General features: G+C 41.7%; 1 protein-coding gene and 1 long non-coding RNA gene across 3 annotated transcripts; one reads left to right on the forward strand and one right to left on the reverse strand.

Moving 5' to 3' along the window:
- The first annotated feature begins 37 nt into the window (after nt 1-37).
- LOC145652582 (uncharacterized) lies at nt 38-10876 on the forward strand. The gene is made up of 3 exons (XR_014118809.1): nt 38-1332; nt 2999-3157; nt 10114-10876. It is a non-coding gene; the product is annotated as an uncharacterized LOC145652582 (long non-coding RNA).
- dcp1a (decapping mRNA 1A) lies at nt 4545-15366 on the reverse strand. Of its 2 annotated transcripts, none has more exons than XM_027015013.3 (10): nt 14933-15349; nt 14364-14404; nt 14079-14206; nt 10791-10857; nt 9450-9579; nt 9086-9196; nt 8307-8813; nt 8131-8184; nt 6572-6781; nt 4545-6404 (listed from the first exon to the last, which is right to left on the reverse strand). In XM_027015013.3, exons 1-10 carry the CDS (start codon nt 15080-15082, stop codon nt 6324-6326), a joined length of 1479 nt encoding a protein of 492 aa, XP_026870814.2. In that variant the 5' UTR covers nt 15083-15349; the 3' UTR covers nt 4545-6323. The 2 variants fall into 2 exon arrangements, with proteins under 2 accessions (XP_026870814.2, XP_026870815.3); XM_027015014.3 differs by lacking the exon at nt 4545-6404 and adding an exon at nt 7924-8009 and having other exon boundaries at nt 6639-6781; nt 14933-15366.
- Nucleotides 15367-16188: the final 822 nt, after the last annotated feature.

The following is a 16188-nucleotide window of genomic DNA, read 5'->3' on the forward strand; positions in this document are numbered from 1 at the left end:
CAGTAACATTAGCAAAGCTTTTGTCAACAGTGAATCCTACCAGGGCAAATTTGTTAATAATATCCAAAGCCATTCCTCCATACAATCTGGACAAATTATGATGAAAGATATAAATTGCCAAATGCACTTCTCTGACTATATATGCTTAAGCCTGTATGGTGTTTAAAAAACCAACTTGATCGGATGAAGGTGGGCACAGAAAGCACATGTACAGGAGCAGCCCAAAATCTGGTGGCATTTCTGAGCTGTGGAAACACTAGCACATTGTAGGTACTTGACTGCGACAGTGAAGTTTCTTTCAGAAGGTGGTATTACAGTGAATTTGGTATTACAAATTGTGGTATTACAGAGAACCTTGGGGTCAGAATTGCCTAGTTTAATATTTTTCTCTGTTCATTTACACCTGATTCAGCTCATAAATTGCACCTTATGTTCCTCAAATTGGCTGGGTTCAAGTTGCTCTGAGACCAATAAGACTATGCCCCATGTACCAGATGTGCACAGAACACCTTTTGATGCAGGTGTCCAACAGAATTAGAGCTGACTAAAGTAGAAACTACAGTACACTCCTCAGTATTAGCCTATAGATCAGTATTCAAGGAGAAAAAACCAGAGGTTTCAGAACTATTATTTTGTTTAAACCTATCAGAAGCACTTTGTAACCTCAAACTTTTGGCAGTCCAGGAGGTGGTTTGGTTATGCTGTGTGTTAACTAGCATGCAGTGGTCTAAAGCAGGTAGGCTGTATATTCACGTGTCAGAGGTCCGCTGTGACTTCGATTAAAACAATTCTAATCGCCTCTGCCGAATGACAAGTATGATTAAGAATGCTAGGTAATACAGATAGGATAGAGCTGTGCTTGTAGATTTATATGTAGCAATAAAGCAGCATGCAGATCTTTGGAGTAGACTTGAAATGATGCAATAGCGTGCTTGTAATGTGTAGACTAGTACGGTGGACTGTGTTGAATTCAGTGTCTCGGTACAGGCAATGCACTTGCGCGACTTCATGACACATTTGCACAGAAGACAGATAAGCAAACGTGCAGGACTCGCCAGCATCGTAGCTTGTTTCTTCTTTAAATAGCTGCTTAAGTTACACCTGCTATATCTTCAGTGTTTGTTTTCGTCTATGGGCTTTTCACCAAAGCCGAGAGAAGGTCTAGCGAAGGGAAAGGAAAGCATGCTAACTAGTCACCGGGACTCGAGATCGGCTGCTGAGCCATTAACAACGATCGGAACCTCCCAAACCGGGTCCTGCTCGGAACAGGAGCTGATGAGTAGAATCGACTCTTAAGATGAACTCCAAAGAGGACAGATCCCTTAAGTGCAGGTGAGAAATTATTTCCTTAAAGAAGTGAATGGCGTAATCCTTGTCTTTATATGGCTACTTTAGATCGATTACTTAGCCATTTCAGTGCTTAAGAAGTAGCTAAGTAAAATTAATGTGTGTTCGCAGTATTGGCCTCGGGTATACACAAACAAGGACTTAAAGTTATGTTAAGTTTATTTTTTATTGGGCACTAAAAGCATCACTACCTCATGGTTCTCATCGCATCATCTCCGGTACACCACAAGGTGGCAGTGTGAGAAGCTACAGTAGTCATGTATGAACATAGTCCTCGTCTAGAAGTGCTTACGTTATACACACTGTTTGAACGTTTATGATGCCACTAAATCTCCGGGACTGCGACGTTCGCGGACTCCCGTCTCCTGCACTTTCGCAGTGCCTTTGTGACGTAACAACGTCAGCTCGACTCGTTTCCATGGTTCCCCCGGAAGCAAGATGAACACAGATAACGCCGTTAATCTGGTTTACATTATTGTGCAATAGGCAGATAACATCGTCCCCTTGCCCTCCAGTTCCGCTTAGAGGCGCAATTTAGGAAATTTCCTTTAGGAAATAGGAAATTAGCAATTACCTACTCGAGAAATATTTCTGTTTCAAAATAAAAACTCCCCCCAAATTATTTAGATGAAGGTGTCAACTGTGATTTGTTATGACAAGTTAATCAAATACTGATCTTGTCTAAAGATAAGAGGTGATTTTGTACAGTTAGGAACAAATGGAACACTCCGCTATGCATAATGCACTTTTAGCAGTTTTCCGCAAACACGGAAAATACAAAATATTGCATACCATCAAGGCTCATCGTGTAGTTATTAAAATCATGTTGTAATCTCACTCAAACTTATTGGATTTCCTTTTGGCAGTTAACTTTTGTCTAGACAAGTAAAACACATCAGTTAATCTATCATGGAACTGGAATGCAGACCAAAGGACAGTCCAGTTTTGAGTTGTTACTTTCAAATCTTTTCAAGTGACCAAACACACAGTGACAGGAACACTGAGCACATATTGAGTTGTTCCACCCATGGACTTTAGATTCAGACTTTGTATCTTATCTTGTCCTCAGTGGTTTTGGAACCTGTAGCAACAGTAACAAGTAGAATTCCCTTAGCGCCAGAAGCCTTTTTACGTACCTTTCCAGCATCCCTACACCTTTGGCAGTAGAAACCCAACACTCGGTCTTGCGTTACCTGCCCTCACTTCGGTTGTCCTAGTCCTCTATCTGCTCCTTGCACTGCACGTATCCATTTGCTCTCGCTCTGCTTCTTCAGCGCAATAGTTGCGCCTCTCACATCCATCTTCAGTAGTGTTTCACGCTGAGCCACCTGGTCACCCGCTGCAGAAAAATATGTTCGCCTCCCTTAAGCACTGGTTTACTACTGCCCCCATCGTGCACCAGCCTGACCCTCTCTTCGCAACAGAGAGCTGGACCTAAGCTTCCTTTCCAAGAAGGATCCTGGCTGAAATGTGGGGAATCAGGAGTTCCTGGCTATCAAGTTGGCTTATGAGGAGGCGTCATTGAGTGGAGTGGACACTTCATCCCCCCTAGGAAGCTGGAGTATATCTGGGAGGTCCCAACAAATTTATTTCTCGCCACACCAGGAGTGCTCTCTTTTTCCACATTGTTTCAGTTTACAATTTCTTACAGGCTTTGGTCCAAAAAATGGGAAGGTTGATATCGTATGAAGACTCCATGACTCCGCTCTGTCTGCCACCTCTGAACAGCCCATCACAGAGCCTATCTGCTTAGTTGTTCCAATCCTCTGGGAGATCAATCAGGAGATCTCCAACGCAGCAGCAGGACCTGGTAACAAGCAACCCCATAAGCCACCTTACCTGGACACATACTCCCATTTCTAGTGGTCATCCAGGAGTAACCAAAATGGTTAAACTATTTTCAGTATTTGTAATAGTAGCCCAGTCTTCACACTGATGTCTATAAGTTGTTCTGTAAAGCATGTGTACAGTCAAAGATTACTTGGCAACCACTGGCTGGCAAACAAACCTCAGTGACCATACTGACCTCCTAGAATCTGAAAGTAACAACCATATTGGTGGTACTAAATTGGCTCTGGGAGAGGGCTCAGACAACAGCCTACCAGACCACTGAGGCCCAACATAACCATTATTTTAGCCTACTGGTGGACATTGTGTTGGACAGGGGAACCCAAATTATGGGTATGGGGACAGTTTATGGAAAGATTGGGGATCACCATGAGCCTGACCTCTGGTCAGCACTAGGGTCCAAAAGGAGAGACTGAACCAGGAAATCAACCGGCACCTGCGTAGTTATTGTGCAGACTGCCAAAATGACTGGTCTAAGTTTCTCCCTTGGGTCAAATATTCCCAGAGCTCTCTGGTTTACTCTTCCACAGTGCCATCTTGGACATCAAGCACCTTTGTTTCCCTGCATCCCATCCAACTTGGGAGATACCAGGGGAAGATGAATGGCTTCAGCAGATAGATGAAATATGAGTGCGCCCAAGTACATCTCTAGAGGGCTCTTGAGCAACAGAGGACAGGCCAATCGCCACCACAGGGAGGCTCTGGTTTGTGGGCCTGGGGATAGAGTATGGTTATCGTCCAGAAATCTGCATGTCAAATTTGGGCAGAAAGATAATGGAAATGTAGCTACCCTGTTTTTTACTTCCTGTGTGGTGTTTATTATAATTATTAATATTATATTAAAGCATTCCTAGTCTGCCTGTCATCACAGAAATATACAAATGAACCTAGCCCACGTACATGACTAGGACAAAAAACAGTTATATAATATATAACCCACACCAACAGCTTCCAGAACTGGACCTAAAACCAGTTCTCTGTTGTGTCTTCCTCTGGTAACCCCACACACTGCACATTTTAAGGGTCAGACTCCAGCATACCCGACACCTTTTTGAGGGCTTGAAAACGAGCTACATGGTCAAAGCAAACATTTCAGACAAGGAAAACATTGCAATAAAGTTCTAGCTAATCACACTAAGCTCTTATAGCCAGTACCCATGCTTGCTGGTTCTTTGCGTTTGAGGTTAAACAGATCTTGATCTAGAACCGAGTAGCAATGCGTCGTGCTTTGGAGACATATGCATAATTTTCACCTCTCACTTACCATGTATTACTTTATCGCTATAGGAACCGATCACGTTCAAAGCATCCCTAAAAAAAATAATTAAAAAAAACCCTTGAACTTTAAATAAGTTGCTCAGGTCAGAATTTTTATTTAGCATTAAATTACGTTAACAAACCAATTGTGGTGATCTTATAGTGTAGGCTCACCCCTTTTTAAGATCTTTCTAAACTCTAATCTTTCTGATATATTTAGCACATATTTGATAATGGTGTTCCAGAATGTTTGATAATTACCTTATAAACTGCCCCAAAATAAGGAAAGCAAAAAGAAAAAATATATAGAAAAATGAATAAGGGGCAAACCTGTGATCTGACAGCGAACACAACAGAAACCAAACTACTGTACATCACTGCATTTCATGTCACTTTAAGTGGGGGAAAAAAAAAAAAAAGATGAGAGGAAACAGCCGTCATGGTGACATCTAGAAGCTTCCACACAACTGTAGAGTGAGGACAGCTTAAAGATGCTTCTGGTTGCTTTAGTGACATTGCTTAGTGGAGTATTAAAAACAAATCCGTTTGATGCCGTGTTAGTGCCCAGCATCTCTTTTCAAGTGGCATTTTTGTGCAAAACGAAAAGATCTTCCAAGTGTAGTTCATCAAAGTTAGAACTACTTTAGCAAAGAAAAAACAACCCTAAACAAAACCCATATGAATTCACAGTTTAAAAAAGTCATATTGCCTTTGTTTGCCTCTATCTGTCTAGACAGAGAACATGTAAAACATAATACCTAGATTTAGCAAAGCCAACCAAAACAAAATATGCACCACATAGTGGAGGCATTAAACACTGCACTTTACCACAGAAAGAAGTAATACACCAGAATGGTGTTATGCCGCTGCAGATATGTTTACTCTGCCCTGAATGAGCCATTTGGCGTTTGACAAAACATTACAAGGATGCGAACCCATGGTGCTCAACCAGATGCATTGTGTATATGTGCTTTAAAATACATCTCCCTTTTCAAGACAAACTTGTACTAGGCTATGAATTTCCTTTTTGTAAAGCAAAGGTCAACACCACTCTAATGCAGTTCAGCTGAAACTCCTAATAATCAGTGATGACTGGCATGCACCAGGGAACAAAAAAATATTCCTTTATCCATTATGCCTATATTAACATCAAATGAATGCATTACTAAATAATGAGTTGTACTTGTATTGTCCAGTGCATATAAAGCTTATTGCAGTAAAACATACTGCAAACCTCGGCGCTCAGTGCGGACCGTACTGTAACCCGTACTGTAACCCATCAGGGCAGAAACACCATTATTGTATCCGTGCCATAGACCTGGGCCCATGCGTGACTAAGTAAAAGTGTAGGTATCCCTGGCCCTGTTAACCAAAGTGAGCAAAAACCAGCCATAAGTCTGAAAGAAGGGACAGATGTGGCAGGGGAAACACAAGACACACAAGATATTAAGCAGATGAAGAAAAATACAAAACAAAAAAAAAAACAAACGATGATAGAATGAATCTGGTAAAGAAAGACAAAGAAAAAGAAGGGAGGCCGTTCCCCCATGGCTCAGACTGGCAGAAGCTTAATCTGCAGATCATTGTGCCGTGACCAGCTACTCTGGCTCAGAGGCGGAACAAGCCAAGGCGTTGCCGTGGTTGTGCGATGACTGTCCTGTGGCCCGTGTCCCTTTTAGAGCAGCGCTAATAGAAAGTTGCCTGCGCCTTTAAGACAGCCAGAGGCCCAGTGTGGTTCACCCAAAAATGCAGGGGGTTCCACCCTAAATGCAGTCTAGATTCCTTTGCCTTAGAAGCAGAGCCAGCCCCCTGGGCCAGATCCAGGAGGCTGATGATGACAGCGTGCAGTCCAGGAGCCACGGGGTTGCTGGCTATAGCTTGATGTTGTTCAGGTCTTTGGAGAGGGTCTGCAAGTAGGCCTCGTGGATTGCGCTGAGGAAGCGGGCGTCGTGCTGAGAGAGACGGAGCAGGAGCAAAACTCACATTTTGGTGGTTGTGCAAAACTAATGTTAGTTCAGCATGTCAGCAAAGCACACCCGTGGAAATAATCGTTTGAACAACACTCGAATTTGAGCCTCGATTCAGACTCGTGCTCGGTTTGGCATGCGTGAGCGAGTACCTTTATCAAATGTATCAGGACGTCTTGCAGCTGTGTCTTGCTGTACACTGCTGGTGGCAGCTCTCTGCTCCCCAGAGAGGCAGGAGGCGAGGACGGAGGGGCGGGAATTCTCTGCAGTTCTGTTGCCTTCGTAGTGGATTGCTGAAATGCGCTGGGAGAAAGCAGCAGAGAAGACTCCTCCCCTGGCACCACTAGCCCTGCCTTCATTGGCTTAGACAAGACATGCACGTTTTTAATAAAACATTAAAGGGTTCAAAGGTCAGCAAAGTGGAGCAGCTAACAATCATTTCGTTTACCTGCACACACAATGTGCAGTGTTGGGAAGGATGCATTAAAAATCTATTTCATTACAGAGTGCATACCCTTAAATGTAACTGGTAACATAGTCCATTGGATTACTCATTATTACCCAGAGTTGAAGTTATCCAAATGTGTTACTCATTCTGATGGCCTTTAAATCACAAGTAACAGCATGTACTCTCTAATCAATAGTGAAATACATTTTAAAAGCAAACCTCCCGACACTGATGGGACATTAAATCACATCTGACCATACACTATTATAGTAAGTAAGTATAATAGTGATTATGATTTAATAGTAAAAATCAGAGTAATGAGACCGTGTTGGCTCCTCCCATCCCAAGGTCAGATTACTCCATGTCAAGCAGGTAGGAACTATGTAGCTAATGAGAGTATGGATCTAATATACCAGCCATAGACGCCAGTGGCATCTTTCCGAGAACAAGACATAACAGTGGATGATCTAATCTGGTGACAAACCCATAGATTTCCAACAGTGCTACTGGGATCTCAATGTATTAGAGTTCATATTATACCTTACAGTAAAGTACTATGGTCAGTTTTTATAATAGGGTTTCTCTGCTGCAGTGTAATCTGTCAACATGCTTCTAGAAGATTTGATGTTTTTAATTATTATTTTATTTAAAATCGGCTCTAATTCGTCACGCCGCGTCAAAAATGTAATTTTCAATGGAATATAGTTACTGTAATGTGACAAATGCATCCAGTAAGTAAATAATTCTGTAATAAAGGCTGAAGGCAGCACATGGTGTCAGAAGTGCGATGGCCACGAGGACAATGGGATGGTGCTTCAGGTTGATGAACCCACCCCTGCTGTGGGGGACGGTGTAGCCCAGTGTGAAGACCCCTGATGAGGGGCATGGGTGTGGGCCTGATGGACAGTGTCACGCGCAGGGGCGCTCCCGAGCTGAAGGCATTGTGAAGGAGACGGTCACTCCCCGAAGGGGAGGATGGTGTGACGGAGATGGTCACTTTAGGGAGGTTAAATGGGTGATCTGGCTCTTTGGTCCGGTGGTCAGAGCTCAAGTTACCTCCTTTTGGTCCCCGGGTTTGAGTCTCGGATAGGATGGCTGCCTTCAGCCTCCATTACAAATTCAGAAAGAAGAGAAGCAGCATACTGATGACAAAATACACATCAGAGAAGCATTACAGTGAGCAGGGTATTCATGCTAATCCGCTTTCTATGTATAAACCAAAATGTGTCTGTCAGTTCCTAGATCTTTTATGTTTGAACTCACTGGAATTGTTTTGACAAGGGGCTGTGCTTGGGCAAATGTATCTGCATCCATGTTCTGCGAAAGAGAGAGAGAGAGAGAGAGAGAGAGAGAGAGAGAGCGAGAGAGAGAGAGAGATTCCATTGCAAGTCCTCAAAAACGGTCCACAGAATTCCACAGTTAGTTTGAGTGGGCTGTACCTGTCCGCACGGCGAGGTCTTGCTAGTGAAAACTGCTGGAGCTTTGGGCGAGGGCTCCCGGAAGCTCTGTGGCGTGACCAGCGTGGTGGGAATGAAGCCCGGCACTGCCGCTGGCTTGGCCATGCCGTGCCCGTCACCCTTCAGCGGGTTCACATACCGGGGTGCCGCCTGAGGGGCAGGGGCTCCTTGCGGACAGACGAGCGTGGGGACGCCCTCGGCACCACTCGGGGCCATCAGCCTGGGGGGAACGGAGTGCAGCGGATCTCTGGGGCCTCCAGCCTTGAGGAGGGGCACCAGGCCCGGGCCCCCAGGGTCAGCTGTGAGGCGAGGGGTGAGGAGCGGCTCCAGGGGGAGGGGGGGAGGAGCGTAGGTTAGCCCACGGAGGAAGCTATCGGCTGGGGCAGGATCACTGGGATTGTGGCCGGAAGCTAGAGGTGCCGGGTCTTTGGGTAAGGAGCTGCCAAACAGCTCTTCTACTGTGATCTGCTTTATGACACCATGGGCGGCCTGTGGATACAAAGAGGAGGATGTCATGTTAAACTGACAGATCCAGCAAAAATGCCAGTTAATAACTAAGAGGCCTGCAAAGTGAAGCTGCGCAAGTGTGGCTGAAGTAGCATGTTGATATTTGATGTTACTTTGTGTATTTTCTTTGATAGGTTTCAAACCAGCCTAATGTACTAGTGTAAGGATTACTTCAGTGGAGACAACAAACACCTTCTGTCATTTGGGACAAATGCATGTGATAAATGCAGTAAATTTCATTAAAGAAATAGTACCTTCTCATGTTGAGAAGTGATAACCGTGGGCTTCGAGCTCTCTGTTTTGACTGGCTCTGGAGTGTAAGCCACATCTGAGTTTACCTGTAGATCTGTATCAGTGGACTGACTCTATATACACACACACACACACACACACACACACACACAATGTTATTATAACACAACAAAATGTGCACAATTAGCAAGTATGGTTCTTTAAAATACAAACTGAAAAACAATCAGGGAGAGAAACAGAAGCAAGGATATCATCTCGATTACACACCAATCTTTCCTGTGCATCTGCACACCTCTTAATTCATGCCTTCTGGACTTCATTAAAGAGAAAAGGCTGCAAATCAGACCCGAGTAATCCCTGGCCTACCCTGTGGTATTCCTCCTTGGCCTTGCTAAGCAGCTCTAGGATATCCATTGGTCTGGTCTCAATGCACCCATTTGCTCTGCCTCGATTTGGGGAGGCATGTTCAGCCCTTAGCGCCTCCTGCTTCACTATCCTGAAACGGACACACACAGACACACAGAGTCTTTAAAAATAGGCAGCACAGCATGAACAAGACCCATTTCTAAATTCACACCCTACTTTACTGTTTAGGGTTCTATTTAGAGTGTTTCAGCGACAATTCACGTTCCCTATACAGTTCACTATATTGTTACTCACAGTACACTGTATATGTAGTGAACAACTGATGTGCGCTGCTCAAAGGCAAAGGTACCACAATGCTTAGGGGTTTTCTATGGCAGATGTTGGTGCTGTATTTAGAAGGACTGTCAGTATAACAGGCCTGTTTAAAGGCTCAGCACTGCTATGAGCAAATATCTAACAGCCATGAAATGTTAAAGTAACACGAACCAAAACAAACAAAGCTTGTGCTCAATACATACGAATCACAGTACTTCACTCAGTATTTTTAAGATAAAATAGGAACATTGACTAGATATTAAGCCACAGCACAACATATCTGAAACTGTAAAACACTGCTACACGCAAGCTAGTGTGGTTCGAATCCTGCGTCTTGTCTCCCTTATAGGTGCCTACGTGGTGAATGACTAAAACAGCAGACCATTTCAGGTAGAGCCAAGGTGTGACGTTCTGAATGCTGCAGATATGGACCACTAGATGGCAGTGGCGTTTCGAAGGTGAACACTTGCACAAGACGGATCCAGCGCCATACTTGACATGAACGAACGTTTGCCTTAATTTTAAATCCGTAATGGAACATTGGTTGAACAATTAAATAGTGTACGATCAAGCCTAGAGTTTAACAGAGGACAATAAGTCTAAATACAGTCCAGTTTCTAAATGGTCGAAATACTGGTTATAGCTCCAACCAATTATACACACACACACACACACACACACACACACACACACACACACACACACACACACACACACACACACACACTTACACACTTTACAGCCAGCAATTTATTAAAGTGTAGCATTAACAGCACAGGTGCATGTGCCTGAATACACCCAGATGGTCCAGATGAGTGAACCTGGTCGCTATGGTAACATGCACCCATGGCAACAAGCTCAACCTGTTGCTAGGCTCCCACATGGGTTTCTCAGTGACCGACCACCCAAGGACAGATTGCTTTTACCCAGTGCTTTTATACATCAGTGCACTTTACATTTATCCCAGTAAACGTCTATGTTTTTAATAACACGGTGCAACTTACAACTGGACCGTGCGATACTTACTGTACCATCAGCTGTGCTATGCGCTGGCAGTCAGCCTTGTCATAGAACCAGATACTGTAGATGCCCACTGGAGAAAAGAGGAGTGAGGGATAGGGATAGAGAGAGAGAGAGAGAGAGAGAGAGAGAGGCGTGAACGTCAAAATGATCTATATCGGGAATTGTTTCATCCTCATCATATTACTTAAAATATTCACTCTTAAAGACCCTGAACGTGCTCATGCATATGCAAGTTTGCACTGGTAACCCCTCAGAAAGAAATCCCTTTAGCGTTCTTCAACTCTAGTAAAAAAAAAAAAGAAAACGAACAAGGAACCGTCTTCCGTCACTTGGACAGCGAATTCTCCTCGTACATGGCACTCAAAGTCCTACCACGCCAATCTCTCTCTCTCCGAGCACTGCAAAACCTTGGAGACTTCATCCGCTTCACTTAACAGCTTATTCCTTCACCTTCTGTTTGGCCCACAAGAACTTTAGGCACCACCAGCGGTATCGCCGTGCACGATCACGGGAGCCACCGCTGCCTCAAAAGACGAACCATTCCTGAACGGCCTCCCAAGCTACATTCAGCACTTCCCTTCTCCAGTCCATCGCTGCAAAATAGCCATTTTATTGGCTTAGCTCAGGAGTGGCAGGAGCTGGGAAATTAGCGTGGCCTGTCAGGGGAGTTCTTCCCGACCACACGAATCTGACACCTCGACGTCTCCATCTTCAAACAGTCTGCACTGGTACGGACTACATGCTCCTCCAGACAGGTAGTCATACCGAGCGTAGCTCGGACGCCCACCTAACACACCTGATCCTGTAGCATCCCCGACTGCATAGATGCAGGGTAGGAACTCAGTTTTGCAGGTGGATCTCCACTGGACTAACGGTACACCCAAGTATATAGCAGAGCAGTGGGGTCAGAGCTAGGAAGAGAGGATTCAGTTGGAGGAAATGAAAACCTCCTTAGATCTTCATTTTAGAAACCCCCTAGATCTTCATATTGGTCTTAAGCTTGTGTTTCTTTGTACATACATTTGTATATAAATAATTATATAATGCACTGTGGTGCCACATGCCATGGTAAGTTTATAATACTGTAAATGGCTTCATTTATGACTTAAAGTAACACAAAGGATTCAGAGCTGACAAATTATGGCAGTATTAAGATGGCTGACATACTGCTATGGAATTTTAACCTAGACAAGCTACATTTTGTGCGACATGTTTGATTTCTGTTTCACTAATAAGTGTTTAGCACTGGTGGCTGCATGCATCATTTATTTCAAGATCATTTAGTTAGTCACAGAGTTTTCCTTTAGCTAAACCAAGGACTGGCATAACAAAAAATGGTAAGCCTGCTCATTTCTTAAAATACTGAAGGAATACATCAAGGGAGCACTGAACTAACTGTCAGCCATACGGAATCTAAGGCCTGCCATCTTTCAGGATTGACCTAAACCATTCAAGATATTCAGGGAAACCACAAATATAGCCCACAGCCCAGCACAATCTGAATTCTTTTTATACAAACAGCAGCAGAGTGGAGCTGTATGTAGAACCAAAAATAATTTTCATCTCGAGCAGTTTCATAACACCAAAAGACACAAGGTTACAGAAAGTTAGAAAGAACCTAATCTGGGTGTTCTAAAGACGTGCCAGTGATTTTCAGTTATTTAAGAAAATCTCAAATTAAGTCTCCACGGTTTAATGAAATTAACGTTTTGGCTTCTGGTCAGCAAAGAAGACTTCCAAACTCAGCAATTTAAGAGAGTTACTGACAAAGCTTCGGGAAAGCAACTATTTATTTCGAGAGTTGGGGTACAGCCACCCAGGTCCTTACTTCCCAGGTTTAAGTAAGACACTGAATAGCCGGTAAAGTTTAGACTTGTTTCTTACGTTCCTTATTGCCGTGAAAACGGCAGTATTTTCTGGAAACAATTTATTTTTATGCTAATTACTAAATTAACTCTGCAAACTTAACGTGGAAGTAACAACGTAATACGGGAAATCAGAACTAAGCCTGCCAGCATATGCAGTAAGGAGCAAAAAGGGTATTAAAAAACAACAGTCATTTATTCATTAATTACTTCATTAATTAAGTTAGGCACTTAAGCAATTAAGTTAGGCATTAATTAATTAAGGCTTCATTAATTAAGCCTTAAGATTACTTGATCGGTCATACAAAACAACCACAAATGGAATTTCTCCCACTATCTTTCAATGTTTCTAACTTGCACAGACATAATTCACAATGATGAAACTTGATTCATTAGAAAACTGCATTTAGTAAATGAGTAGGTCAATGGTACTGTATCTGTATGTTCTGATTCCATCTTTGAAGCTGAATTAATATCTAAATGGCATCATTTGCAACCCCAGCAAAAAGGTGCACGTATATTTGGGAGGGGATTTATAATGTCTTAGTTCACCGAATATATAAATCTCATAATAATTAAAGATCCTTTCCTGGCACATGGCCTGAACCTTATTCTATGTAAATGCAAAGCTTCATGTCTTAATTACACAAACGAAGAGTAACTGCATGTATCCATATTTGTATAAGGCCATCCCTCACAAGTTGTTACACTGTTCCAGGAGAGTTGTTAAGTATTAGGCCCTTATAAGGCAAAATGTGCTTGTTAAAAATATTCTTTCCTCCAAGATGGAACAAAAACAAATATATGTTAATAGTTGGCTCTAAGTTGATTTAATAACCAAATGTTACTGTCAAAGGCTGACCGATTTTTAGAATTAATTCTAAAACCAAAACTGGATGCACTAATAATAAGAATTATCATTATTTAATTATTATTATGAAATGAATATTTGGCTGGGAGAATGAAATATATATGTGTCCAGAATTTTCAATCAGTGAAGCTATTCCCTAAGGATTGTTGAGGAAAAGTTACTAGTTTATCAAACAGTAAAAAGGGACGAGACACAAAAAACAAAACAGAAAAAACTTATACGAGGTATATAAAACACACAATTACTTCCATCTATGGAAGTAAATCTTTCCAAATAATTAAATAAGAGAGATATATGTTTAGGATTCAGATTAAAATGTTCTAACACACTCTCACATTGTGATAGCGCTATATTATTTACTAATTAAAGCATTAAAACATACTATATATGATAATGTGACCACAAATTAGGTACAAAGAAAACAAAAAGGTATGCAGGTCTATTATTGTTTCAAACACCTAAATGTCCTGATGCAAGGAATTATAAGTGAGTTATATGGTAAGGATACGTTTGATATTTCAAGACAGTTGTAACACTTCTAATGTCGAAACTTACAGCTGGCATTCCGGTAAAGGAGGAAAGGATCCTGAAGTTGGAATTCCAAGTCTTTATTGATTGGTTCCACCAAGTTCTCTGTGCTTAAACGATTCATAATGGTGAAACCATGATGGGGTGATGCTGACCTGCAGACACACATGGTTGGGCACTGGTAGTCTCATAATTACATGCCCACATCCACCAATACAGAACACTTTAGCCTACATTACTTTGAGAGTGTTGAGTCAATGTTAACCACTCGATTGTACAACTGGCATAATATGACAAATGTTCAGACAGTACCTGGCATAAACAAATAAGGTGCCTTCAATGTCAGTTTTTTCCTGTGAAAGGAGAATTACAAATTAGTATACGAAAACGTTTAAATCTTTCAAAACATTAAGTATTAAATGTATGCATCAATGGACTCGGATTAAAAGAGACCTATAATCATACAATAACGCATTACGTGTTTTAAACACAAACAACCAAGCAAAACGTAAACAACCAGAGTAAGAAAGCACGAAAACATTCATTCCCTCATTTTGTTAGCTAGCTAACGTTCACAAAAACAGCGCACCATATTTTCACAAATTTATTTAGCCAACAGTTAGCTAACGGTTGATCGTCTAACTTACTGACTGGTTAGTATAATGACAAATGGCCCGATGCAGCCACCAATAACGCTGCTGTTGTCTGCGACACCGAGTAAAGGTGGAATGATTACGAGCATCCCAGCTTTTAGCCCTCCATTGAATCCTATTGTTCGTAGCTAGCTACGCTAACTAGCCAGCTAACTCATTTGGGAAGCCAACACTGCTGTGATGATTTCAAAGTCAAACGCATGACGGGGAACAGAAAGAATGGCTTACCCATTCATTTGCCTTTGAGTTGAATTTATACAGCGCTACCTGTCCGGTAACGTCGAGAAGCCTGTTAATATAGGGATCATATTGCTGTAGAGCCGCTAAACTCATAAGATGTCCAGCTTTATTGACTGACTCCATCTTGAACACTAGCATGCGGCAGCACGGAAGAAATTCTCAGAAACCGCCCCCGATTCATTTTCTCTCCGGACAGAACTTAGGCACAAACGCTGGTTCCACGTTCTCAATTAAGTTACCCTCACCAGAGGTTATTGATCTTAATGACGTACTTATGGCAGACGTACTTATGGCTGACGTATTTATGAATTTGAACTTTTCAGATAAAAGCAAGAAAACACTGACCATGTTTTAACAGATGTATGCTTCATGTACGGTGCATTTACAAGGCACGCCAACGTCTGCTCATTTGAATTGGTTCAAATATTAAAATGAATTCTTCCGTGAAATCAAGCATATAATTAAGTAGGAGAATTACGAAACATTAAGTCCGAGAATTACGATCTATTGAAAGATTACTTTTCTGTCTAATTTATGTTTTTTTCTGTTTATTTTCTGTTTATTTTGCTAGATTTAAAAAGATTGTGCACAAATAAAAGTGAAAAACAAATAAATGTGACAGGCCATATAATAAAACACTGATTGTGGTATTTAGATAGACAGAAGTGGTAAGGTATGGAGGGTCAAGTATAATTCTTAAAATTCAGTAATTAGCAGATTTAAATAGCTAAATTAATTTACTGCACATTTTTACAATGTATAAATACATCGTTAAACAGAATAACATTTCATTTAATGTTTTTTTTTTAATTAAATAACATTTTAAAGTCACATTTAGCGTGCAGTGTCAGGCTGATGTGCTGAATGACTGAATCTGTGACTACCTTTTTATTACGAAATGACACTTACTTTAGTAACAATGTAGGGTGACTATTCCTTATTTTTTAAGGCTTTAAATTTGAGTAGGGTATGTTAAAACGAATTTGAAAGGATCTGTCTCTGGAACAAGTCTCTTTGAAGATGATTTGTAAGACAAGAAACTACCACAAGATGTCAGTCTGAAATAAAAATATTTCTTTATTTATTTATTAAAGGCCTGAAATAATATAAAACTTTTTATTTCTAGGGTAGGACTATAGAAACCTTGTCGAGTACACACAGATATACATTGTTATTAACATTATCCAGTCCTGTACAAAAGTCACTTATGATATCGAGTGGATCGTTTTTAAATATTACATATA

This window comes from Electrophorus electricus, chromosome 20 (assembly GCF_041902795.1).
Source record: "Electrophorus electricus isolate QZ-2024a chromosome 20, ASM4190279v1, whole genome shotgun sequence".
In the NCBI taxonomy this organism is placed as follows: Eukaryota; Metazoa; Chordata; class Actinopteri; order Gymnotiformes; family Gymnotidae; genus Electrophorus; species Electrophorus electricus.

Excerpts from the sequence above, each read along its gene's own strand:
- dcp1a (XM_027015013.3), bottom strand. The coding sequence starts at position 15,082 with ATGCTAGTGTTCAAGATGGAGTCAGTCAATAAAGCTGGACATCTTATG. Across the intron at positions 9,580-10,790 it reads ATAGCACAGCTGATGGTACA|GATAGTGAAGCAGGAGGCGC; the intron begins GTAAGTATCGCA and ends TGTCCGTTTCAG. Across the intron at positions 9,197-9,449 it reads CCAAGGAGGAATACCACAGG|AGTCAGTCCACTGATACAGA; the intron begins GTAGGCCAGGGA and ends GTGTGTATATAG.